The 27026-nt window shown below is 61.4% G+C and overlaps 1 protein-coding gene across 1 annotated transcript in view; it reads left to right on the top strand.

The window, feature by feature from the left end:
- LOC117641100 (spondin-2-like) overlaps window positions 1–27026 on the top strand; it is a 468689-nt gene that overhangs the window by 439964 nt on the left and 1699 nt on the right. The window contains exons 3-8 of the mRNA XM_034378209.1: window positions 19181–19392; window positions 21778–21882; window positions 21993–22172; window positions 26173–26378; window positions 26450–26715; window positions 26794–27019. Of these exons, the coding sequence (XP_034234100.1) occupies window positions 19181–19392; window positions 21778–21882; window positions 21993–22172; window positions 26173–26378; window positions 26450–26715; window positions 26794–26990 (1166 nt within the window). The 3' untranslated portion in view covers window positions 26991–27019. The remainder of the gene's footprint in view (window positions 1–19180; window positions 19393–21777; window positions 21883–21992; window positions 22173–26172; window positions 26379–26449; window positions 26716–26793; window positions 27020–27026) is intronic.

The raw sequence follows: 27026 nt of genomic DNA, 5'->3' as shown, positions 1-27026 counted from the left end.
GTTTCAGGGTAAACGGTACCAGCGTTTTACTTTTCAAAGCGCCGTGAGGGAGAGAGGGGACGAGGAAACACAATTTTTGGACTTTTATAGAAAGATAACAGTGGTGAGGTAAGGTGAAAAATGATGTTTTTTTGTTTTGTTTTTGCAGAACTTTCCTTATTGAATTCATGCGATTCGCGTTATGAGTACTCAAAAAAATTGGACGGTGTCTCTTCATGGGAGGGCTTGTCTGTCAGTTATTGAAAGACTGTTACCGCCCCCTCCGCCCCCCGCGCGCAAAGCGTTTAATTTGCATTTTAAATGCGAATGCCTCCCTCCCCCGCCGGTGTGTCCGTCCCGGTCCGTCCACGATATCGAGACCCTCTTCCTCCACGAGGCAGGGTGGGGCAGGGCGGGGCAGGGCGGGGCAGGGCGGAAGGGAAGGCATCTTTTCCTCGTTTGAGGGAGTTTATTCGGCCGGCCCTGCGCGAGGCGGCGCGAGGCGGCGGGGGGTGGGGGTGGCAGGGGGTCGTGACGGTAGTGACTGTCACCCGATCGCGCCGCCCCCTAAGTGCCGGATCATGTTGCTAATTTCGGGATTAGCGCTCACGTGGCGCCTCCCCCCTCCCCTTTTTGCTCACGGCCGCCTGGCTCACTGCGCACATCTTGGCGCCTTACTTGGCTCGGCTCGGCGTTGCAGGTTGTACTACACCGTTTGTCGGACAAACCGACGCGTCTTTTGCCCTTGGCCACCACGGAGCACGGGCGGTGCGCGGCTCACGCCTCGTCACACCACCCGGCACTGCCATCCGGACTCCGCGAGCGTTGGCTTCCATCCGACTTAGCCCAGACATTATTTAGAATCCTTTAGTTTCGACATTTTTGTGGTCGGTGAGCTGCAAGGCTGACAGGCGTGCTGCATCGGAGGGCGCAGGGCGACGCAAGGCAGGGCCTCGGTACGGATTTACGCGCGCGCCCTGCACCGCCCGCGAGACGCGTCCCCCGCCACGGCATGCCAGCCAGCCGTCCCGCGCGCCGTAAAAAAGGGCCGCACCGCCGTAAAGCAGACCTCGGCCCGAGGGTCAGTCACCCAGCCAGCCGAAGGGCCCCCCGAAGGAGCCGAAGGGCCCCCCGAACCCGAAGGGCCCCCCCGAGGGGACCCGAGGGCGGCGAAGCAGTGCCCCGACCTGGCCCCCGAACTCGGGGACAAATCCGCAGTGTGCATGTCGTCTGCCGTGTCGATACTTGGCCATCTGCCGACCCCCGGCACCCCCAGCACTCCCTGCCTCTGTCTTTAAGCCCCACCATCTGTCTGGCCGCTTGTCACCACCCTGGCCGCCCGGGCCGGGCTCCTTGTCAGCGGTGTGGTCTGTCCAGCCGCCGCCGCTGGAGGCTTGCTGGAGGTTCGCTGGAGGCACACTGGAGGCACACTGGAGGCTCGCTGGAGCCAGACAGACGAGCTGGCAGCCGTCTTGCCGACAGATGCGGCCTGTTATCTCGCGCTCCATCTGACCGTGCCGTCTCAATCCGCAATGAGAAAAGTTGAGCATCGCCGCGGGGAGGTGGAGGGGGGTGAATTTATTCAACGCGTCGCCCACCTCGCCGAGGCACTTGGCTGGCCGCGCCAGGCCGCGCCACGCCGCCAGCCCCTAACGGCCTAACCCCATCTCCGCGCCATCACTTTGGCAGGCGCGGCTACACTGTGGCGCTTTCTTAATCCGGCCGTGTCAAATGTCGAGGCCGCGGCGCTGCGCCATTCTGCCTTCTGAGTCATTAAACGGATTCATTTTCGAGCCGGCTTCACTCCGGCCGCGCCGCCCCCACCCCCAGTTGAGTGGATTCCATGCGACGGCCTGATGGAAGTGACAGTGTCGACCTCAAGGGAGAGCGGCCGGCGGGGTACTCTGGGATAGGGCAGAACAAGGGGGCGCACTGTTAACAGTAACTGCTTCCTCTTTTCCACGAAAAAAAAAAATTCGCTTGTAAGACCCTAGGAGTTTGGAAAACGCAGTCTTTGCTTCTGTTTCGTGCTGATAATAAATTTCCTGCACATTAAGCAAAATTCTGAAATTAATCGTGCTTTTTTTCCTCTGCTTTCAGGTATTGACGCACACTGGTGGCATCGCCCGCAGCCGAATAACGTCCCCGGCAGACGCGTGAGTCGCGGGGACGGCGTCCTTCGCGGCGCGCGGCAACGTCCTCTGTCTCTTTTCCCTTATTGTGGTTGGCGAGCGCGCTCCCCCTTGCGGTCCCCGCCTGACGTACACCAGCGGGGTTGGCAACCCCTTTCCGAACTGTGTGTGGTGGCAACCCTAGCGGCCCTGGCGGCCCTGGCAGCCCTGCGGTGCCGCCGCGGCCGAGTCAACGTCGGGGGCGCCGAGGTCGCGCCGCCCCGCGCCGCCCTGCGGAGCTCAGAACACACCGCGCCCGATTTTCTGGCAGTGGCGTAACGGCGCGGCGGCGGCGTGCGCGGCGTGCGCGGCGGGGTTGCCGCGCTCTCCGGCGTGCCGCTGTGTGCGGCGGCGGTCGGTCTGGCCCGGAACCTCGCGAAACACTTTGAAGGGCTTCGCCCGCTATTTAATCCCCGGGAGAGAGCGAGGGAGGGAGAAAGAGGGAGGGGGAGCACGGAGCCAAACCGCACACCAGCTGGGGGAGAGGAGAAGTTGATAAATCGGCATTAAAATGCCAAAAGGAGTGTCGGCCCGGCTCGGCCCGCTCGTGCGCGGCGAGGCCGCCGCCGCGCAGCCCGCCCGCTCCACAGCGGCCGCGGACTCCCGATTCCAAATTTTTCCGTCCTCACTGCGTTTTCCGCCGCAGCTCGGCAGAGACGCGCTGAGCGGGGGGAGGGAACGGACGTGCTGGTGCTATGCTTTTGACATTAAAATGCGTCGTCCGAAGTAGCCGCTGCTGCCCGCCGGCCGAGGCGAGGCCGAGGACGATCTTCTGGCCCGGCCTGGGCATAACAAAGCAGCAGGAGCGCGTCTGGACGCGGCAGACAACGCCTGCACCGCGTGCACTACACTGTACACAGCCTGCGCGGCGCGGCGTGACGCTGTGTCGTCTGCAGCCCCGCTAATGATGCAAAACCCGGCCGGGGCCCCGGCGGCACCCGGCGACCGGAAATGAGGGACAGGGCGCGAGCAGCGCGAGCAGCGTCTGCGGAGCGCTTCCGAAGAGTAGCTTCGCGGCGTGGCCCGGGACGCCCCGCGAGCGCGACAGAGACAGAGCGACCAAACGACTCTAGTCGGAATCAGTCGTCTGCCGCTGTCGCGTTGCTCCGGTCAGCCCGCTCCCGCCGCTCCGGGCCGCGCCGCTCCGGGCCACTCCGCTCCGGGCACGCCCCCCGCGCGTGACACCGGAAATACGCCGGGAAACGGATCCAAGGCGGCGGGGCGCGGAGCGGGCAGGGGGAAGCAGCAGGAGGTTGTAATCCACGGCAACATCCGAATATTGCTCCTTTTGATCAGAGCCGGGGGCGCTGGGCCTGGCGGGGCTGGCGGGGCTGGCGGGGCACAGGCGTGTCTGCCGGAGACAATACCGGGGCCAATACGCCACTTGGCGGGAGGGCCCGGTCTGGCCCGGCCGCTCGAGCGCGCACAGTGGTCCAGCGGCACAGCGGGCAGGCAAAACACTGCAGACAGGTCCGGGAACTGGCTGGCTGGCAACCTTATCCGGAAATCTGGTCATGTCCACTGCTGATTTTGCAGGCACGGTGGCACGGCCGCCGCACGCACGCTTGGCGCGGCGCGGGGAGAGCTGCCTCTGTCTGCTGCTGTTGGAAAAATCAGTTTGCCCTACAGAAATTTTATTCTGCACGGAGGATTAGGAAGTAGATTTGCTTCTTCTTATCTTTATTTTTTGAGAGTCCCCGCTCCCGCTCGCCATGCTCCGGCCCGGCCGAGACGCAGGCACAGCGGCAAAATTAGCCGCTCTCCTCGCTCCTCTAGAGCCGCTCCCTGCTCTGGCTGCTCTCCCGCCCGGCTGGGTCCGGTGCGCCTCACCGTAAACATCTCTTTTAAGTGTCTTGCCGCCGCGCCCCGCCCCGCCCGGCTTTTGGCGGCCGGCTGGGCGTGCCGGGCGGGCCGGGCCGGGGCCACCGCGATGTAGGGCGCCGGGAAATGTTCTTGTTCTAATTACGAACCCCTTCGCTTCCCTCGAGCCTCAATTAAAAGAGGGGCGCTACTCTTCCACGTGAGGCGCGGCACCGCGGCAGCGAACGACGGCGTGCCTGAAGACCAGCCGGCGGCAGAGCCATTCAGAAACGTGGTTCCGTCGCTCTGTCTCTCTCTCACACTCTTGGGGCGACCGAGCGCCTGCCGCGTAGTCAGGCCCGCCGCACAGCAGTGTCGGCGTGTTGCCTACCCGGTGCTCTGCAGGCGCCGTGGCTCAGCGCGCGCCGCGCCGTGGTGCATCAGACCGGCAGTCGTCCACGACACCGCACTGGCGACGAAAGCGACTGACATTCGAACGAGTCCATGTTTTTCGAGCTGTCCAAGCATGCCTTCCAGTACACTGTGGCGGCGCTGAGCCACGACGGCAACGTGTGGTTGGTTGTCGTCCTGACGTCCTGGCGGCCTGACGCGCTCCTGACGCCGTGCCGGTCGCCACGCCACGTCGCGCTCCGTTCACGTCACGCCTCGGATTAAGTTTGCTCGCCGTCAACCCCCTCGAGTCGCAGGCCGCCCGCCGAGCCGCCCGCCGCCTGGCAGGCAATGCCCGCTCCGCTCTCGCTCCGCTCCGCTCCGTGTGGAGAGGCAGAACAATCACTGCGACTGCTTTGATTAATTACTGCAAGAAGACCGACATCAGCTGCCGGCCGTGCTGGCTTTGCGCTGGAGCGGCACTGGAGCGGCACTGCACACTGATTTCGAGCGTCGCTCTGTCTCTCTCGCACCTGCTCAGGACGCCCAATGAGTGCAAGAGAGACAGAGCGATCTAAACGACGCTTGGAATCAGTCTGCTAGAGCGGTGTTGGAGCTGTGTCAAGCCCGGCCCAGTTTCCACCTGCAGAAGCAGCCAGCCAGCCAGCCGGCACCTCCACTGGCAGGGCCCGTCCCCCTCCCGCCTTTTTGCCCGCCGAACTGCGCCGGGGTGAGCCAAGGCGAGCCAAGGTGTGTGTGTTTTGCCACCGCGAGCTCGTTCTTGGCGTTGTTGGCCAAGTTCGAGGAAAGCAACTAGCCGCTGCCGCTGTGGGGAATCGTCAAGGGGGAGGGCAGCGCGGGCCAAGAACTGGAGTAAGGGATATACAGTAAAGGGCTGTCCGTCGGACTGCCCGTCAGTCCGTCAGTCCGTCTGCCTGTCCGTCCGTCTGTCCGTCCGTCTGTCAATACGTCCGCCGCGCTGTCCTCGCGCCCTTTGTCCAGAATTCGTAATGAAGGGCTGGCCCTGAGTGGGGCGGAGTGATTGACACCGACAAAACGTGCGGAAAGCTTTTGGCTCCTCGAGAAAAGTAGTGTTGGGGTTGGGGAGGGGACGCTGGGGACGCGGTGGGAAGGCGGCGGCGGCGGGGCGGCCACCAAGAAGTTTCTGTCGCCCTGGGGCCTTATGGGGCTCGAATAAGGCTCGGCAGCTCAAGCCGTCTGCCCGTCCGACCGCCGCCGCGACCGTCTGTCTGTCTGTCTGTCTGTCTGTCTGTCTGCCTGCCTGTTTGTCGGTCTGTCCGTCGGTCGGTTTCCCTGCCCGTGTGCACTTTCACTTTGCCGCTCGACCCGGCCAGTTCATCAACTTTTTCCTATGCAAAAGTTGAAAACGTGTCGGCGCGTCACTGGAAACTGCTGTCATGTCTATTCCCATGGCGTGCGGTGCGCGATGCTGGAATCGTTCGGCGTCCCTCATGGTGGCTTTTCATTGGCAGTCGCTCGCTCGGCCGCTGCCGCCGCGCCGCGCTCGTCCTGTTTGGCGCCACTTCGGCCGCTTCTTGCTCGTCGCGTCCGCGCCGCCCCGCCCCGCCGGGGAAAGCAATACCGTCTGAAGGTCTGAAGGGACGCGCGCTTTGATGTGGCACCCAATCCACTTTCCACCTTCGCCGCCGCCTTGCCGCCTCGCCGCCTCGCCGCACACTTTTCCCGGGCGTGCGCCAAACAAACGCATTGCCTTTGAGGGCCGGGGGCCGACGGGGGCCGACGGGGACGCCGTCGTGGCAACCAAGCGGCCTTTTGATACCCGTGTCAGTAACCTGCGCGACGTTTGCCCCTAGTGCTACTCTCTCGCTGCGGCAGCCCGGCAGACGCCACTCAACTTGAGCAGCTCATTCGGATCCCCTTTTCGGTCAGGCAGGCAGGCGGTCAGACAGGCAGGCAGTCAGGCAGGGAGGCAGGCAGGCTGGCGGCAAGGACGCCCCCGAGGCACCGGATCCCCGCCGGTCCAGCGTGCTCAAATCTATTGTCTTTTTCTCGGCCGGAAATAGGTCTCCGGCCCTAAAGCCCCGCCGGGTGATGGGCCTGGCCTGCCGGGCTGCCTGGCCGCCAGGGACCAGGGACCAGAGACGCCACGGGGAGCCGAAATCACGAAGCAACAGGAAGGAGCAGGACGGAGGGGGGAGGGGCAGGGCTAAACGCGCGGCAAAATTAAGGGAGAAGAAGAAGTGGGAGAAGAGGATGTAGTCGGCGCGGTGTATCGCTGGCGAGGCCGAGGCCCTTTCAAAGCGATCAGCCTCCCAGTGTGCATGCATGTAATCCCCTGCACCCCCTGGGGCCCGGGGCCTGGCGGCCTGGCGGCCTGGGGGCGTAGGGCTGCCGCTCCCGTAGGGTTGCCACCCTGCACAGTGCACGCGCTGCCTGCGCGCTGCCGCGGGGCGGCAACCTCGCTCGCCGCAGAACACGCTGCGGCGCTGCGGTGCGCGGCGCGCCGTCAGGAAAATAATAAAGGAAACAAAATTGGCGGGGGCGTGGCGGTGGGCTGCGCGCGGGGCGGGGCGGGGCGGAGAGTGACAAACAAGTGAGCCACCTGCAGACAAAGCCGGGGGCGGTGAGGGCGGCGGCGAAGGCGCGGTGGGCTCCATTGCAGCGTGCAGTCCCCGCAGTCCTCGGCTCCTCCATCCTCCCCGTCGTGCTGCTGACAGCTCGATGCGGCAAAAAGGCTCAAGGCCCGCGTAAATAAGACGTGTGCCGTTACTCTGTTGCGCGGCGGCGGAATACATTTCGTCTCTCTTTCTCGTTTTTAGTCTCTCTTTCTCTCTCTGGGCGCCCCGTTCATGAGGGGCCGGCCGAAACCCTAGCCGGCCGTGGGTAACGAGCGGCGAGGCCCCTGCGGACCTGGTGCCTGCCTGGTGCCTGCGGTGCTGCCTGGGCCTGCTCCCTCCTGCTGCGGCTGGCCGGCTCGTGTGAAAGGGTCCGAAGAAACCCAAGGAGCCGTGCGGGCCGAGCGGGGGCGGTCCGGCCCGGGGTAGCGGCCGCCCCGGACCGCACCGCACCGCACCGCACTACCTCATCGTCAGGTTTGTGTATCCGCTGGCCGGGCAAGAATGTTCGACGTGGACGCCGGTGCGGGGCAAGGCCGGCAAGGTCACTGATCAGAAAGGGATTCCAGCTGCGACCCTCACCCGCTGGAGAATGCGGCCTCGGCCCGGCCGGCTGGCTGACCCTGCCGCCACGCCACGCCCCGCCCCGCCACGCCCCGCCACGCCCCGCCACGCCCGCCCGCCACGCCCCGCCACGCCCCGCCCCGCCCCGCCACGCCACGCTACACTTGGCACCCCAATTGGAAACCGAAGACGCGCGGTGAGGCCGAACCCCAATTTGTCATGGGACGCGGGGCGCACACTGGTGCGCCTCTGGCTCGGCGACACGACGCGCCGCGACGCGCCGTCCGCGGGGATTCAAAGCAAACATTTTTCGGCGCCTCGCCTCGCCTCGCCGTGTCAACACCATCACACAAGGCGATTAAACGCGAGGATTAAACCGGCGGACAAATGAGCTAATATCGCGCCCGGCCGCTCTATCTCTCTCGCTTCCGTGCGGCGCGTCCCCTGTGAGTGCGAGAGAGACAGACCGGCCGGTTCCTCCTCATTCCCTCTCTCTTCCTCCCCCGCTGTTACTTCCTCATTCGATTTGGCCGCTTAATTGCCCTGCCCGATGATGATTCTTACTGCTGTTTCTGGCGCCCCGAAAAGGCAAAAACAAGATAAAAACAACAACACCAAGCGGCGCCGAAACGGGTCGCCCTGTATTCCTAATGAGGCGCGCCTTATCTCGGCAGGAAAGGCGCGAAAAAGGCTTAGCTCTTGTTGTTGTTGTTGCTGCTGCCGCGCCGCTGTTGTTGGTGAGGTGCTGTTCTTGTTGTTGTTGGTATGCAAACCTGCGCTGGGCGCGCGCGGCGCGGGATGTGCACTTTTTAATCCCTTGATCCCGATCCTGGGCGTGGCGCTGCAGGCGCAGGCCCGGCCGGCCTTAAGAGCCCAACCTCCCGCCGCTCTCCCTTTGACATGATTCCACTCATTTAATTTAGGCGCCGCTCTCTTCGAGCTCTTCCAGCCCTCGGAGCCCTCCTCGGAGAGCTCTCTTTGAGGTCGCCTGGACAAAGTGTCGGGCATTAGCGCAAACTAGTCATCCCATCAATGAAATTTGCTCCTCGATGAGTCATAGTTGATGAAATGAATTACGCGCTTTCTGGGCGAGGTCGCTGCAAAAGGCTCGAGGTGCCTCCTTTCTCCGCGCGGCTGGGACGCCGTGCGCGGCGCGTTCGGTCTTCTCGGCCAAATTAATCCGCCGCGAACCGCTTTCGAGGCTTCGTGCTTGGCGCTTTGTGTTGCGCGCCGTCCTACCTTTGGCGTTTCCGCGAGACGCGGGGCGTGGAGCAAAAATGATTTCGCTGCGGCAGGAAGGAAGGGAACCGGAGGGAAACCCTAACATTTTCGCGTGGCTAATTCTGTGCGGTTGCCACCGTGTGTTATTCGCTTTGACGGCGTGCCCGCCGACTCGCCTGACGACGACGGGCCTTGACGACTCGCTGACCCAAATGACGTTCATCTGGCTCCTTACTTGCCCCCGCCCCTCTCTGTGGTCCCGCAGGCCCTCTCCAGTCTATAAACATTCTGCCGCCCTCCCGGCTGGGGCCCGTCCTCGCCCCGTCGGCCCTTCACACCTCATTATTCAGAACAAAACGAAAAGGAGATGTGATTACGATGATAAACGAGAGCCTCGCTTTGCTGGCCAGGAATATTAATGCCTCTCCCTTTATGCCCCCGGTTTTGTTTCTTGGAGGTGGGTCCTGCAAAGCACGCCTTGGGCCTGCCTACTGCCTGCCGTCGTGCAAACCTTCAAAGCAGCCCGCTCTTCGGTCAACGCCGCCTCTGCCAGTCATGAACGCCGCCCTCCCGGTTGAGGCCTCAGTCCTGGACACGCCAACGGTTCTAACCTTCACACCTCATTATTTCGACTCGAAAAGGATGTGGATTCGACATAAACGCAAGCGTAGCTTTAGTGAGGAATCCTTAAGCCTTCAATCCCTCGTATTGTTGGGTCTCGTTACTTCAGAGTGTCGGGTGCCTCTTTGCCAAAGCAACCATTGGCATGTGCGCCGTCGTGCAAACTCTTTCAGAAAGTGATTGCGTCAAAGTTGCCGAATATCAACGCACGTAAGGTCGCTGAGAAGCACAGGCCTTGGGTACGCCTACGGTTTACAGATGCTATTCGTAGGTGATCTTCCTAAAGTGTTGTGCTCGGGCCGCGCACCTTTTCAGAAAAAATATTCCGGTCCAAGAGTGCCGACCTAGATGAAAGCACGTAAAGGTGGACCACAAGGCTTGGGGCGGGCGCATTTCCAGACAATGATGTCTCGAATGGGGCGCGGCTTGCTGAAGCCCCAAGGTGCCCCAAGCTGGCCCCAAGCTGGCCCCAAGGCTGGCCCCAAGCTGGCCCCAAGCTGGCCCCAAGGCTGGCCCCAAGCTGGCCCCAAGCTGGCCCCAAGCTGGCCCCAAGGCTGGCCCCAAGCTGGCCCCAAGCTGGCCCCAAGCTGGCCCCAAGGCTGGCCCCAAGCTGGCCCCAAGCTGGCCCCAAGGCTGGCCCCAAGGCTGGCCCCAAGCTGGCGCTGAGATGGCCCTGGACTGCGCGCGGCATCGCCAGCGGCAAGGAAGTGTCAAGCCGGCGGACTAGGCTGCGCGGGCTGCGCGGGCCCGGGCCGCCATGAAAAATGAAGAAACTTCATTAATTTTAATTAGGCCAATGCCAGGCTTGGCTGGGTGCGCCCGGGCTGCCGTCTGTGACAATGCTCACTGTTATTAGCAGCTTGCCGTCTCCGGCCCGGCCGGCTCGACTCCTTGGTCCGTGTTCCGGGGGACAGTGGCTCCCCGGAAGGAGTCCCCGGAAGAGAGGCCACTCTCGCATTCGCTGTTATTTATTCAATAATTTAGACGGGGTGCGTTTCAACGGTCGAAAGTCGAAATTCGTGAAGTCAGCACGCGTGTCGGGGGAAAAAAATTTCCACTGTCGATTAATTTTTTTTCCATCTCCCTGCGTGGAGGGTGCGATATGTTTGACTGGCTTCCTCGGGTTGTCTGTCGGGGGCGGAGCGGCGGGACTGTGGGACGCGGACGTGAGGGGAGACCAGTCAACAAAAGGGTGGCACGCAACAGAAGGACCGGCGAGGAGGACGAGAAAGAGGAGAAATTACCAAAGTGATAAATCTGCAAGGGGCCGGCGCGTGGTGCGCGCGAAGCAGAGCGAAGTCTGGGGGAGAAAATGTGACTTGCGTGACAAGTGCCTCGGCTCGGCTCGGCTCGGCTCGGCTCGGCTCGGCACGTGGTTGAAATCACGACGACAAAGGGACAGCCCGCTCACTTTTCAAACCCTTGACAACGCGCGTCGCCCCTTTTTCACAAGTTTGCCACGGCTCCGCCACGGCAACGTCGCGTGGGCCGAGACAGGGGATAAATCAACCACCGCCAACGCGCCCAGCGTGTCGCGAACTGGGGGGCCTGCCCGTCGTGGAGCAGCCCTCGAGCAGGTAGCTTAGCACAAGCCGAATGGGCCGTCTGAATGTCTGTCAGTCTTCCTTTCTCTGTCTGTCAGTCTGTCTGCTGGCGTCTGTCGTTTTGAACGTCTGTCGGTCTGTAACTCCGTCCCAGCGTCGCTACCTTTTTGGACGTCCGTCGAGCACATCTGTAAATATTGACGAGCCCCTCTGGAGCCGTGCTGCGCTGCGCTGGCTGGGCTGCAGATGCACTGTCTGTCTCCCTCTGCTCCTTATCGAGTTTGACGCAGTGGGGCGGCGCGCCTCCACAAGGCGGAGAATCTCTCCGTCTGCACGCGGACCTGCACACGATGTGTGTCGAGTTTGTGTCGAGTTCGACAGAAAAAAAAGTGAGGGCGGACTGGAATCTTAAGGAGTCTTCGCCATGTCAACTTTAATTCAAAAAACAATTTTTAAAAAAATATTCTCAAGCCATCATAACTGAATTTTCTTGTTCTCGCAACGCCAACAGTTTCTCGCGCCGATCCGCCCCTGCTTCCGGATTGTGTGGGTGTGCATGTGTTTGATGCCCCCCCCCTCCCTTCCCCCCTGTCTGTCTATCCCCCCGCGACGCGTTAACCACGCCATTTGCATAATAATGAATAGTGAACATGATGCCGCCGCCTTGCGACGAGGAGTGCGCGCACACACACACACACACACACACACACACACACACACACACACACACACACACACACACGCACACAGTCGGCCGGCGGCGAATTAAAGTTTGGCAACGACAGCGCGCGTGGATGAGCCAGCTCCCCGACGTTGGCAGTGACGCAGTGACATGGAGCTGCTGGTCCTTGCGGCGGAATGCTAATTATTCCATAGCAGTGTCGGTGAAGAGAAGCAAAGTACGGAGTGGCGTCGCGGAGGGCTCCTACACTGCCTCATTCTGATGCATCGTTTCGTCGTTCCGTCTCTCTCGCTCTCATCGGGCCCCACGGCGCGGCGCGACAGAGACGGAGCGATGAAACTATCCTGCTGGATGCGTGCGCAGGCCCTGGCTGATACGTATCCCGTTGGCCCTGGCTGCCCTGGCTCGCCCTGGCCTGCGTCCAGTTCCATGTTGGCGACTGCGAGCGCTGCCCCCCCCCCCTTTTCCTCTCCCCTTTTTCCTCGTCTCGCTGTCGCCACCTCTCTGGCCGAATCAGGGCGAAATGGCATGGAAAAGAGAGAAAGGTTATTTTCTTGATGACTACGCACCTCTGAGCGAGAGAGAGAGAGGGTGAGGGGGTAGCCCCTGCCCGCCGTCCTACTCAGTCCCAATTCGCATGATCCTGTTCGACAACGGTCCCCAGAGGCACATTGCAAAAAAAAACGAGGAAGAGAGGAAAAAACACACACGAGCAGCACGACGACATGGATATTTATTTAAAGAAAAAAAAAGATCCAAAAAAAACCAATAAACTGCATGAAAAGTAAAAACAATTTTACGGGCGGTCTAATTACGCTGATCTCACCCAGGGGCTTAGCGGGTCGGCGGATTAAAGAAAGTAGAATTTGAAAAATAAAATACAAAAAAGTAGAAACACAACGGAGCGTACCCTCCCGTATGCGACTTAATTACGGAATGTATAATGAGAGGCGAAAACACTTCCGGCGGGACCAACCAACACGCGGGGGGGGGGGGGAGCAGGGCGCGTCATGCGATACCCGAGGATTAGCCGGGGAGGCTAATGGGTAACGTGGAGGTAACGCGATCTTTGGCTGCTTGCTATGCATGCCTCTGAGGGAGACACTATTGTCCAAATACGAGAAGGCCGCACGCGCTTTTCGGCCGGGGGTAGAGAGGGGGGATGAACCTAGCCGGGCTCTTCTTGCCGCGTAGGCATGACACTCGCAATTGCACACGTGTGTGTGTTAGTGTGTGTGTGTGTGTCGCAGCCACGGCACGTAAAACGGCGCAGCGTCGCGTGTGAAGATAGTCCGCCCGAACAGCAACGTGTGTGTGTGTGTGTGTGCGCGCGCGTGTGTGTGTGCGTGCACGTGCGTGTCCGCCGCGTTGGAGAGTTCGTTATTCGCCCCCTTATCGCGCCGGCACACCGACACACCGGAAAATTAGGAAGAATTGCCGCGATTGTGTTGGACAGCGATGACGTCACGCGCGGCTCTCTCGGATTGAAAACCCCTGCCTCTGATTGGTCGCGCGGCACTCATTTACAGCGCGGCCCTGCCAGTCCGTTGGGCGGGGCTGGCGATGCACGCAGCCAAATAATCGGAAATGTGGGGCCGACGCAGACATGCCTCAGGCTGGCCTCAGGCTGGCCTCGGGGAGGATAGAGGGGACCGCCTGGGGGATAGAACCCATCTCATCCGGGATAGAAACACACACTTGGCCACTCTCACACACACACTCACACACTTGCGATTTCGGGACGCACAGGATAGCAACTGGTCAGCCCGAACCTGTGTGCCACCCTCCCGCAGGGCAGGGCAGGGCAGGGCAGGGCAGGGCCGGGCAGGGCCGGGTTGCATGGATAGCAGACGAGACACACGGGGCGGCGGGGCGGCGGGGCGGCGGCGAGGCCAGCCCAGCGGATGAAACGCTGATTGCTTCTAGCAGATTTGTTCCTTGAGTGGGCTGTAGCTGCGAGATAGCCTGTGTCAGCTCCGACCCTACCCCCTACCCCACTCTCTCCGCCTGGCTCCGTCTAGCTCTCTATCCCTGTCTGTCTCTCTCTCTCTCCTCTCTCTCTCTCTCTCTCTCTCTCTCTCTCTCTCTGCACCCGAACGGCCACCGTCAGCGAGCTGTGTCCCGAAACAAGTTTTGCAGTCTCGCGTGTGAGAATTGGCACGCAAAGAATAAAGAGAACTTTCTCCTCACGAGCGTGAAATTTTGAAACTATCGACACGGGAAGGGAAGGCAATATCGATTGATAAGCTCGCAGAAAGCCGCAAGGCTCTATGGTGGCGATGTTTAGAGGACGCCGGGGAAGGAAAAATCGAAATTGTTTTTCGGGTATTGGAACCCGGGCCCGGCCGCTGGCTGCTACTAGCTCAGGTCCGGAGTCAAGTGAGCGAGCGATGCTGTGCGCCTCTCGGCGCCCCGCTGCTCGGCGCCCCGCTGCTCGGCTGCTCGGCGCCCTTTGAGATTTCGAAAGCAGGTGAACCGTCGGGCGGCTCGGCACGGCTCGGCGCGGCGCGGCTCGGCAGCGCCGCTCTTCGTCAAAGCTCGCCAAACTTTTGTAAACTTGCCAGACTGTTCACAAATTTAGCGAGCGGCGTTGCGCTGCAGCCAGATTGCAGCGGCTGCGCCGGAAATGGCCACATTGTTTAATTCCACACAAAAAGACTTTTTTGTTGTTGCTGTCATGTTTACGCTCTGCTGCCTCATTCAGTTGAATTCTTTTTTTTTTTTTTTCTAAATAAAAATATGGTGAGGTTTGCGCATGCGGCGTTCTCTGCGAACAGTGCGTCAAAAATCCTCTCCGCAAGCTCCGGCACCGGCACGCCCAAAAATAAAATCAATTTTTTATTCAAAAAATAAAATAAAATGGAAACGGGGCACTCCATTGGCTTAGGCGGCGGTGGCCGACGCGGTGGCACCCCTGCCATGGAGGGGCGGCGGTAATACGCAGCGATGCGTGCCTGGCTGAGCCGGGCCTGACGTGGGAGCAAAGTGGCCCGCGACCTGCTCGCCGGGGCGGGGCGGGGCGGGGCGGGGCGGCCCCGGAAATCAAGAATGCTGATCAGAGGAGCGTGATTAGGAATACCGGCACGGCGGCGGCGTACCAAAGAGCGCGTTATTGGAGGGGAAGAAGTGCGTGCGGGCCTCCAGCCTCCAGCTTCCAGCATCCAGCTTCCAGCCTCCAGACGTATTATATTTCCCGGGCGAAGTAGGAACTGCAAATGAAGCAAGAATTAATATGGGACGCGCCACGAACAAACAGGGGCATTGTATGGGCCGCCGAACAGACAGACATGCAGACGGAAGACAGACAGACAAGATAGACAGACGGACAGAAAATAGAGACTAAAGTTAATTCGTTTGCGGGCCCGTCTCGGCACTGACGACAGACAGACAGACAGACAGACAGACAGACAGACAGACAGACAGACAGACAGACAGACAGACAGACAGACAGACAGGCAGCAGGCAGGCAGACAGACAGACGGACGGAGAAATTAATCCCCCTGATGAAACACGAGACGGCGGAGTGAAGCCGTCGCCCCGTTCTAAAGTGCGTCAGATGATCCCCTAAGTCACTGGCTGGCAATTATCCAGGAAAGAAAGCCATCAGACGATCCCAGTGTGCCGTGCCTGGCCGCGCCTGCCATGCCTAGCCGCTGGCCATGGCCGCCCTGGCCGGTCAAACGCGGCTAATCTCGTCACTGCAGCGCTTCGCCTGCTTGGCCTGCTTCTCTTCGGCTCGGCCCGAGGCGCTGCGTCGGCCCGCTCCCCTCCGTCTGCAGCCCCATTCCGAGCAGCCCCGATGTTGTCTCTCTCACGCTCGTGGGACTTCCCTTGCTGCCCGAGAGAGACGGAGCGTCCGTTCGGACCCAGCCGGCTGTTAGGCGGGCCTTGCGACCGGACGGGCCTCCTGCGTGCGGACCCGCTGGACAGGATTAGTTGGGTGGTAATAAGGGCTCCGGGGCGGTCAGGCGTGATGAACCGGGCCCGCTTCTTCTGCACCGCCACGGGGCGACTTCGCGATCCAACAAACGCTGGAAAAAACACGACGCGCTTGAGTTGTGGGGATGGCGACTGCTGCAGGTCTCGGCCGCCGGGGCCTCCAGCATTGACTGTCTTCTCTTCGCAGCACGGCGGCAACGTAAAGCAAAATGGGGTGATTTTGAGACTGCGACGCCTCGCACAAAATTGGGACGAAATAATGGAGTGCGTGCGTCGCTCTTCTCCTCGTCGCCGCCGCCCTCCGGCCCCAGCCGCGGTTGCCCAAACACGGTCCGGCCGGATTCCGCGCGGTTCATTCGTACTGCGGGTCGTGCCGGGCTTGGCCGGGCTTGGCCAGGCGGTGCCAGTGTAGCGGACGCCCCGCGCAAATGGCGCGTTCTACATGCAGAGCCCGCGCGCCCGAACCAGATTAGTTAAAGCGAGTCGCCCCGCCCCGCCCGGCAGCGCCCCCGCGCAAGCCGCACGGACTCCGCAGGAATAAAGCACTCATTTTTACCTCCACGTCGCGCACCCGGGCCGGGCCAGGCCGGGTGCTATGGTGGGGAGGGTTAATTTTAATGAAGATTTCTCGCGTTTGGCAAACAAGGTGCGCTGCTTTTGTGTGGGCGACAGCGTAAACTCTGTGCGTGGACGCTGTGACTGCGTATCCCACCACACCTGTCGCAGGGCTGGCCCACCGTACGCCACTGAACAACGTGAGTTAGTCTCACCAACGATTATCGTGACAAAAGTAAAAAGCTTTGGGGGGTCGAGCAACCTCCTCGCGCTGTGCGTGTGTGCAATGGGTTGCATTTATACTGCCTGCTTAGTCCTTCCGACTTCTACCCCCTTTTTTTCGAGAGGATGGAAGGTGTGCATGCATGGTGAGTGTGTTGTGTGTGTGTGTGTGTGTGTTGGGCCACTTAAAGCACCCCGGGCCGCTTCTGGACCGTCTGACTGAACGAGTCTCGCTTCCTGGAACGCGACACAAGTTGGCAGGCCAGGTAACAGGAGGGCAAAGGGTGGGGGTTGCTGCCTGGCGCAGCAGCGTGGCTTTGGCCGCCCCCCTCCCACCTGTTGTCAGACAAGTTGGCGTGGGCGCGCGGCGTAGCGCGGCGTCGCCCGGGGCGACGGCAGCATCTCGCGTCGCGTAGCGCGGCGCGTCTCGCAAGCAGTGTCGAGCACCACCCAGCACACCGTGCAGCACACCGTGCAGTACACGCAGCACCTGCAAGACAACAGAGAGGCCCCATGCAGCCACCTGCCTATCGTGAGCTTCCCGCGCTCTCCGGGCACACCATGACGAGGAAGAGCGAGGTGGCTGTCGGGCTCCCTGGCACCCTCTCCTCCAACGTATCCATCATCCGGGGCTCGTTGGCCTCCCGCACGACGCAGCCAACCCGACCGCGCCGCGCCACTGCTGCCGCGCCGCCGGTGCAGATACGAAGATTTCTTACCTGCAAGTTTTAACGACCGAAAACTTGCTGGCGCCGCCGCGCTCGGCGCGCACTTCCCTTCGCTCGGCACTTCCGGTCCGGCGGCGTCGCGTTTCCGGTCGTGGAGCGCGGCGCGGGGGCGGCGCGGGGGCGGAGCGGCCCAGGGGGCGGCGCAGGGGGCGGCACCGCCAACGACCCGCCGCCGCCACCCGCCTCGCCCTCGCGACCGCCGTTTACTCCCTGTATCGGTCTGCGGGGTGCGGGTCGGTGCGGGTCGGTGCGGGTACACTCTTCTTGGCACTGGCATCGTTGTTCCGTTGGTCGAGTGCCGCGTCGCCGCGTCCAAACCGACGCCCCAAGTTTCCTGGAACTGGTCCTACCCGACGCGCCAGGGCCGCGGCGTCCCGAAAACTCCCAGGGGCCGTTGCTGCAGCGTCCAATCGATTCACCGGACCGCGTGTCCGGAGTAAACAGCCCTGCTGCATGGCGTCGGTGACGCGGCTGTCGTGCCGTTGGCAGCACTGCTGCCGCGACGACGCGCCGTGTCCGCCGAGGTTGCCAGCCCTGCCTGGCGGCCTGGCGGCCCAGCCGCCCCGCTGGCAGATACTCGGGCCGCCGCTGCCATCTGCGCCTCGCTGTAACGCTGTAACGCGCGGCTGTAGCGCGGTGCCCGTCGCAGGCACTCTGCACACTCAGGGCCGGCAACATAACAGACCGTAAATTGCGTGCCAGCTGCGCCCAACGTCGTACCAACCATACACACCCCCCGGCGGAGCGGCCGGAGCGGCCCCCGGCCCGCGCGTATTGCCACGTCGCCAAATCATTGCCTGCATACCTTGCAGAGCGCTAGCGCTAGCCAGCCGCCCCCACAGCCGCCCCCACAGCCGGTCCACTGCTACCCTGCCGCGTGCCTTTCTCCTTCCCCGCGTCCCCGAAACTTCAATTCTGCGGCGGAAAGTGAACCCAAGTGCAGCCATTCTCGGTGAAGAAGTAAACTCCACGTGTTGCACGTGTGTCTGCAATCCACGCTCCGCCGCGCCGCCGACCGCGATGTGTTCATGTCCGCTCTGGCCGCGCCCTCCCCGTCCCCCCCGCGTGCCGCCACTATACGTCATGGCCGCGCCGACGTGGCGACGTGGCGACGCAGAGCCCCAGTGTGCCCCGCTGTGGCGTCGGGGGCAGCGGGGCTGCTTTAAGTCATTGGGCCCGAGGCAGCAGGCCGGAATCCGCTCTGTCTCTCTCGCACCCCCGCGCGCCTCCCCTCGAGTGCGAGCGAGGCAGACCGATGTCCCGAGGGCCCCCGAGGGGCTCCGAATAGAATTGTCACGCGCTGCCACGGCGGCGGTTCATTCATCAAGGCCGCTAGCCTGGAGCCTGGAGTCTGTCTTGCTGTTATTAATGCTCGCGTGATACAGCGTCGCCGAAAACAAGACGCGGGACGAAGATGTATCAAGGAAGGGCTGCCGAGGCGGGGATGACAACTTAACCAAAATCCAATTTCAAGTTTCTGTGTCCCGTATGGTGAGCGTCACTGAAGTTTGTGACTGCTAGGAAATCGAATTTTGAAATTGGGTCACCGCATGCAATGCTAACTTTGGTAGCGGTTACCGTTTCAGAAAACATCGATTTCGATCAAAATCTCGAGTAGTGGTAGTTTTTTGGTCGTCGATGTAGTTGATTTATCGATGTATCGATGTTCTCTGGTATTCTGGTCGTAGTCCTGGAAAAATGTGTTCTCAACATCTCCGTTCCTCAATAGAATTTAATCAAGCGCCACTCTTGCCTCCGGCCCTAACCTTCCCCACCTCACATATTTTTTTCGTGGAGTCGTGTTGGCACTCCCAGTGGGCCGAAGCATGGCGGCGTGGCCAAGGCGTGGCTGGGGGTAGGACAAGACGCTGTCCGTGGCGGCGACACGGCTTCTTGCCGCGGGGTTCTGCCGCTGGCGTCGGACGCCCCCAGCGGGGCGCGCGTGGCCGCGGCGGTTTCATTTGCATGGTACAAGGACAGGGGGGACTCCGCCTTGTTCGCTGGCGCGCGAGTGTGCGAGCCGAATGGGTCCGACGGCTTCCCTTCGCCGAAGCGCACGCGGAAAAATGGCAGGCCTCGGAGCGGAAGAGAGGCATCTGCGTTCACAGTGAACCCCTGGAAATGGCCTGGCTTTGGTGATGACACACTGGGTGCTTCGTTGTTGCAGGCCGGTCGCACGATGCGAGCTACAGCCTGTTCCGCCTGGGGCAGCCCGCCAGCGCCGGCGTGCGCGCCATGGCCGAGTCCGGCCACGCCGAGGTCCTGGAGGACGAGAACCAGGGCGTCGCCGGCGTCTTCGACGAGTTCAACGCGCCGCCGGTGCACTCCGGCGCCGGCTGGACGCAGGCCGAGTTCTTCGTCGACGGCAACCACTCACGGGTAAGGCTCAAGTTGCGGAGAAAGTCTCTTCGTTGTCGCGCGGCGCTCACTCGAGTGGAGCTCAGGTTTTGAGAGAAATGGGGGTGTCGAGTCGGCCTGATGCAGTGCCCCCGGCCCGGCTGGGCCTGACCGCTGGCTGGGCTGGCTCGCAGTCTCTGCGACCGTGTCGGCCAAAATCTAAGGTCCGTCCGTGCCGGTCCGTGCCGCCAAAACTTGGAGTTCCGTCCGCTGAGCCGCCTCGCCCTCGCCTCAGTCTCGCGAGGCGACGAAAGCCGAGTCCGCCAAGAAAAAAGAGGGGAAAAGAGTTTTTTGTGCCTTTTTTATCAGCATCTTTGTCCGAGACGGATGGCTGGGAAATCGCTTCAAAAATAATGAAAGAAGAAAGGAAGGCAAAAGGAGGGATTACTACACCCCGAAGGCCCGAAGGCCCGAAGGCCGGGGGAAGCGCGCTTCCAATACAGGACGCTGGTCGTTTTATGAGGCTCATATTTGGCAGCGAGCTTGGAGACACATTGAGAGGCCGCGCGGCTGGGCCCCGGTCGTAATCATTGAGATGGAGGTCTGGTCCATGAATCCGTCTCAAACGGGCGCTGCCAAAAATATGTGTGTGCCATTTTCTTTATGAGAAAAAAATAACAAAAAAAATGCCAAAAAAGGGTGTGAAGTTTTTGAGTGAATTAGATTAATGGGACTGTAGATGATTCACGTAAAATTAGTGCGTTTCGTTTTTTGATATTTTGATGTGCCTTTCACGCAGTCAGTGTGGTCCACGCTCCTCGAGATTTGCAAGTTGTCATCCTCGGGTTTTTCTTTCCTTATTGCGCGAAGGGGGATCTTGGCCGGGGAAGGGGAACAACTTTTTAATGTAAGTGAGGCTGAGGTGGTCCCGTCCTTATTAGTTGAGTGGCACTTGGTCTAATTCGAGGAGGGGAGGACGCCGGGGCGGCCAGGGCCGGATTGAGAGCTTTGTCATGCAGATTCCATTTTGTTTTGTCTCGGCAGCACTAGCGGCAGGGCCCCCGCGTTTCTCGGCATAAGTCGACGTTGTCTCATGCGGGCTTTAATTGGGGCACAAGGAGTTTCGGACCATTTTTTCCTCGTTTTTTTGCGAAAAAGTAATAAAGGAAGCCGTAGGGGGTATAAGGGGGTGAGCAAAGAGAAGGCGTTCATAAAGCAAAGGCACTTGCATACATAATTTATGAGAGCGACGGAGGGAGAGAGATGGAGAGAAAAGAAAAAAGAGGGGGGGGGGAGGGCGGTTATATCGAAAATTACGATACTCTAGGCGAGCGGGCTGACAGAGTCAGGCGCATCAGCTGAGCCGCGCCGCCAGATAATCCCAGTTGCGATTTTAATTACGGCCTGATTAATTATTGGCAGTCAATAGCCCCATTATTTAAAGAAGCAAGAGAAAAGGAGGAAGAAGAGGAGGCTTGCCGCAGTGGCGGGGAAGACCCAACTTTGTTGCTGCCTAGTTTTTTTTTGTTTTTTTGAGATGCGGTTTTTTAGGCACCATTAGGCATGACGATGACGACCGCATCCTGGACGGCCAGGACGTTCTGGAGGGCGGAGGAAGGTCAGTGGGCTGATGGGGGATTGTGTGGAATGGAGGCGACAGTCTTCGAGTTAAACGCCTCTCACTGTTTGACGTCTCGCCAAAGCGCGCCAAGACCACCAAGGCCAAACGACCACCAAGGCCAGCAAGGCCAAACGACCACCAAGGCCACGCCCTATGGTGAAATCCGATTCCATCTCGATGACGGTATTGAAGGATATCCGTAAAAAGTTTCGGGTGCTGGGGGGCGAAGCGCGTCATTTGGTGGGGGAAGGGGGGACGATACCGGAAGTTGAGCGTAGGATTGATTGTGTGTGTGTACGCGCGCGCAGTCACTCTCTCCTCCGCATCTCGGGCTCCTTGTTTGTTTACTTGTGGGTCAAGACATTAACGATGAGGAGGTCCACAGCAACGCGAACTCTCTGTGAGTGAGTGCGGGCGTGTGTGTGTCGCCGCGAAACGGGATCTGGGGGATCAAATTGAGCAGAGGTCACTGGGATTGAGGAGGAGGGGCGGGGAGGAGAGGTGCGGCCGCCTGACTGCTTCAGTTTATCGCTCGCTCCAACTGATGAAAGATGGAGATCAGAGGCGGCGAGGCAGGCAGGCAGGCAGGCAGGGCGTGCCAACAAATCGCGTGAGGCGAGGCGGCCTTATCCGCCGTGATCTATCTCTTGTAATGCCTCTGAAATTGGCTTTATTTCTACGGAGGCTGGCGGAGCCTGGCGGAGCCTGGCCGCGGGGGCGCGGGTTCGACTCCCGGTCGCTCCGCGTGGCTTTGCGCCGCTTTGCGCCGTGTTCTCGCTCTGAATGATTGAGGCGTGTGCCGACAGGTGTCGCTCATGTCCCGCATCGTGCCCTCGCCGGACTGGTTCGTGGGCATTGACAGCTTCGACCTCTGCGTGGACGGCGGCTGGATCGACACCATCACCATCGAGGTGAGTGCCGCGCCGTGCTCGGCCGTGTTCGCCCAGTGTAACTGGTTTCTGCTGTTTTCTCGTTCTCCCCGTCCGACGGCGTCGTTCAATCTGAGGGCGTGCTTGTGCAGGTGGACCCGCTGGACGCGGGCACGGACAACGGCTTCACCTTCACGGCGCCCAACTGGCCCACCGAGCCGCAGGGCGTGGTGTACCGCATCACCAGCAGCCACCCGCAGCACCCCGCCGGCTCCTTCTACTACCCGTTCCTCAAGCGGCTGCCCGCCATCGCCACCTTCCAGTTCATCAAGGTGAGCAGCGTGAGAGCCGAGAGCGGCGCGACGAACGGACAGGCAGGCAGGCAGGCAGACAGACCGCGCGCTGTCGTGCCGCTTGTCGTCGCGTCGGCTAGGGGCGCCTGCGAAAGACAGGCTAGGCAACCCGCCCGCCTCGCGCGTCGCCGCGTTGCCTACGCGCCGGTTCGCAGGCGTCCCCGGTCCTGGAGATGTTTGTGCTTCCTCACACGCCAGCGAAATCTCCCTGGGTGCACCCTTGACGAAAGGGTTGCGAACCCAGCAACCTCTCGAGAGCATTGCAGGAAGAGTGGGAATTTTTGCCTACCAGTGTAGGGCCCTACGCGTCCGCGTGCTCTGCGCGTGACCGTCCACGCGGGTCGGGGTTCAAAAAGTAGTGCTTTGATGGGGGGGAGTTACTGTCGTGTCCACACAGGGGCGTCCGGAGCCCCCCCCCCTCTTTTTCCCTCCGAGTCCCCCGTGCCTCTGCGCGAGGATAGCCTACCCAACCATGAAATAACCATTCACATAAATCTCATTCCGGCGTACAAAGACTGGCTGCCGTCATCCCCGGCCGGCCCGGCGCACTCTCGGCCTGCTCGCAACCCCGTTCCCCGACATGAGCATCATGTAAATTGTTGGTTTAAAAATACTTTTCGGGAAAGCTGGAAAGCGCGTCGGGGGTCTCTCTCATCACCCCTCCCCCTCCCCCCACCCCAACCCGTCCGACCCACTTGGCCTCTTTTCCCGAACTCTTGGTCCTCGATCAGGAAGAGAAATGCAGATCGTCTCGAAGCGCGGAAGGGGGGAGGGGGGAGGGGGGGAGGATGGAGAGCCCTGCCAAGCCTTGCCTGGCCGGCAGCTGTCGAGGGAAACAATTTGAGTGTTGGTGCGTCGGCCGGATCGAGTCCGACTCAGGGTTAATGGCTCGAGGCCATGTGCCGTTCCGGCGTTCCGCCGTTCCGGAGTAACTGTCGCAGCCACACTGCGAAGGAAGTAAAGAGGCGCGTGCTTCTCTTGATTTGGGAGACGGCCCTGCTTTCACTGTCTCTCGAAATGCGGCCTTCCTTCACAAATTGCTGCCATGCTTCCTCTCCATTTAAGAAGAGTTTTTTTAGAAACAGGCATGAGACCCTTCCTTTTCGGTTTTTCCTCTTTTTTTCCAGTGTGGTATTGACGGTGCGACGGGGGCTTTGGCCATGCCTTTGGCCATGCCTTTGGCGCTGCGAGAGGCGCGTCCTTATCTTCCCCTTTCCCTTCATGTTGTCTGTCTCTCTCTATTTACGACCGCGTCTTAAAAAGTCCGCCTACTATCGTCACGGCACAGCCATGGCACAGCCATGGCACAGCACGCCCCTTGATTTATCGGGACCGAGAGCGAGAGAGACAAAAAGAGAGAGGGAGGACCTCGATGATATTTTTTCTCCCTCGGGGATTCGCCTCGTAGTTCGGGCCGAAACGGAGGCCGAGCCACACGACCGGGCAAAGCGCGAGTGCGAGTGAGAGAGGGCGAGCCGCCGTTGAAAACACGCTTCGGCCGGATCCCTCTGAACAGACCGCTGACAACTTTCTGGCTGTTTTCACCGCCTTTCCATCGGGCAGGCTGAAGCCTCGGCTGAAGCACTTGCCGAGCAGTACACGAATCGAATGCCAGTGCGAGGCGAGGCGAGGCACAGTGGGCCAGAAGACCGGTGGAGGCGGTCAAAACTCTAGACGCGTTTTGAGCTCCAAAGTCGCTAAATAGGACTCGAACCGAACGTGTGACCCCACCAACGGATAGCCGAACGAGGAATCCATTGGTGGGGCCACACGTTCGGTTCGAGTCCCATTTAGAGGCTCTGGAGCTCAAAACGCGTCTAGAGTTTTGGCCGCCTCCACCGGTCCTCTGGCCCACTGTGCGAGGCGAGGCGAGGCGCCTCCGCGCTGCGGATGACGCGCTCGGTGTGCCGAGTGCGGTGTGCGGCCGTGTGCCCCTGGTGTGCCCCCTCGCCGACCGTCTGCCCCCTCCCCCCTCCCCCTCCTTTTCATCGGGCTTAACCTTAAGGTTCGAGCCTCCTGTCGGCATTCAGAAAGGAAGCAATCCCCCCTCCCCCTCCCCCATCGATGGAATGCTCCCTTGCCGTGCCCGCGCCCAAATTACAGCCGTCTTTCATGCGCCCCGCCCCGCCCCGCGCCGCCCCGCCACGCACCACTCTTCCGTTGTGAATTGCACAATCGGAGGGAAGCACGGTGGGCGTGGCGGGGCGTGGCGGGGCGTGGCGGGGCGGGGCGCGGGACATGGTGTGCTAATACGAGGCTTAGTCTGAGCAAGGGCGCGCACCGGGCCCTGCGCCGCACCGCGCCGCGCTAGCGCAATAGTTGAGATGAAATTTGGGGCCTTCCTGTGCCCCCTGCCCCCTTCCCCCTCGCTTATTCCTCTCCCCACCACTCCCGCTCTTTTCATCGGGCCTTACGCACCGCTTGATCCTCCTTCGCTCCAGAGCGGCTTCAATCAAGTGGAGAGGTCCTGGGTTCAAATACCGAGTCACGCGTCTTTTTTTTTCTGCATGTTTTCGTGCTTCGGAACGGCTAAGCGGGACTTTATGGAAGCCATTATGCGGATTGGCGTTGCAAATGCGAATGCTGTTGGCGTTGCGGCGCGCTGCCGTGTCTGCAGCGCTGCGGCCCGGTGTTCCGTCGGCGAGACAGAGACGGACGGAGACAGCCCCGACACCGATTGAAGCAGCGCTGTGACGCGGCGCCATAATGAATGAGATGAGGCTGCGGGGTGAATTACCGCCGCCTGGAAGCGGGTTTCTCATTTTTATGGGACACTCGTTCGACGGTCCTTGGCACGGGCCGCGTAGCCGCGCAGTGAGGGCCGACCCGAATACCGAAGGGCCGAAAACAACCGAAGGCCCCAAGACCGACCCACGGAGGGGCCGAGGGCGACGCAGGACGACGTGGAGGCCGTGGGGCTCTTTCCCTTCGCGGTCCCTCGCTCTCTCTCCGCGCGCAGCCGCGCCCATTCACCAGAAAATATGTCGCTGTCAAAGCGAAAGCCCCGCCTGCCCTGACCTGGCACACGGCCGTGGCGCCGTGGCCGTGCACGGCGGACTGGGTCCCTCCTGGGTCCCCCGCTGGGTCCCCGCTGGGTCCGCATCGGGTCCCCATGTGCCCTGCCGGCCTGCCGGTCGGGAGGGACCCCTTCACGCCTTCAGCCTTTAGACGCCATGACCCACTTTTCGGACCGCCTAGCCTCTCGCCGGGCGTTCGCCTCATCCGCTCCGGTTCCCGTTCGCGTTCGCTCCAAAGGGTGGCTGCATTTATTTTTCACCGGCCGGGTTCAGTCAGAGCGGCGCAGACTCCCGTGTGGGGCCGTACCGGTTGCGGGGCCCGCGCAGGTCGTAGAGGCCGCTGAATACGGCGATCCGACGCAAAGGAGAAACCATGAACGGTGTCGTGTCAGGACTTCCAGAAGGAATGCTCGCTCCCGCGCTCTTATACCTTCTTTCCATTCTTCCTGGGGAAAGACGGACCCAATTTTCATCAAGCGGGAGCGACGCTCGCCTCCTTCAGATTCAATAACAAATTACCCTAAGTAATTTGACTGCTGGGCATACGCGCGCCCATTCCCCCCTCCCTTCTTTTTCTCCCCCCGCGCGTGTGTGTGTGTGTGTTTGTGTGTAATGTGGAAAGTAGGAGGGGGCGGGGCGGGTCCTGGCGCTTACCCCGCTCCTTTGCTGCTTTATTGGGAAAAGCGACTAGGTGATATTTCAGCGCGAATCCCTTTCAAATGACCCCCTTCTCCCCCTCCCCCTCCCCGGCAGCCCCTGTCCGACGTGAATAATCATCATTTTTACGGTCATTACCATGATGAGTCGTTCCCTTTCGCGAGCACTGCGTCACCCAGGAAGCTTTTCCCCTCATCATACGTGTAACGTGAAAAACATTACCGTTTTTTTAATTAATTCTTTTAATTTAGAGCGATTGTGGGCCGGGACGCTGCTCAGTGCCATGATGCCTTGGCTGCCCGCAGGTCAAGGAGTACGAGCTCTCCGAGGTGTTCCGCCACTCCGAGGACAGCCAGCACTTCGACGTATTCCGCGCGGAGCCGGCCGCGCCGCACCCCAACAGCATCCCGGTCCTGGGCGCGGACGGCGCCGACGGCGTTCAGCAGGAGATCGAGGAGCAGCGCCTGGAGGAGGAGCGGCGCCTGCAGCAGCAGGAGCTCACCACGCTGGGGTGAGTCTGGGTCCCCGACGCGGGGGAGGCCCTCCACCGGCCACCGCGATGACGGCGACCCCCTGTTGCAGGTGGCCGCTGGCGTCCGGGACTCGGAGAGCCACGGTGGTCCCCGCCGGCGACAAGACGGCCGTCGTCAACTCGATCCTCAACACGTACGGGCCGTGGGGCGTGGGCCAGGGCCAGGGCCAGGGCCAGGGCCCCAGCTACAGCCTGACGGCCAGCCCCAGCCACGCCAGCGCGGCCAGCACCACGACCAGCCCTGCCAGTGTGGCGCCGACGACGACGCCGCCGCCCCGCAGCCAGCGCCGCAAGCACAAGACCGTGCGGAAGATAAGTGCGTGCCGTTCACACTACCCAACTAAAACGTAGATGTATCTGCCGGTATTCGAACCCGCGTGCTTTGTGCTTGCAGGGGCGCCGCGGGACTGCCGCGTCGGGGAGTGGGGGCCGTGGAGCGAGTGCTCCAAGTCCTGCGGCATCGGCGAGATGCAGCGGCGCCGCACGGTGGTCAAGCACCCGCGCAGGGGCGGCCGCGTGTGCCCGCCACTGCTGGAGACCAAGTGGTGCGGCTCGGCCCGGGACTGCGCCAAGAGCTACTTCAAGTGGTGAAGGAGGAGGGCCGCGGCAGTGCACGGCAGGTGGGGA

This window comes from Thrips palmi, unplaced genomic scaffold (genome assembly GCF_012932325.1).
Source record: "Thrips palmi isolate BJ-2018 unplaced genomic scaffold, TpBJ-2018v1 HiC_scaffold_15, whole genome shotgun sequence".
Classification (NCBI taxonomy): Eukaryota; Metazoa; Arthropoda; class Insecta; order Thysanoptera; family Thripidae; genus Thrips; species Thrips palmi.
The sequence above is the reverse complement of the archived record's forward strand: the minus strand, read 5'-3'. Positions and strand labels throughout refer to the sequence as shown.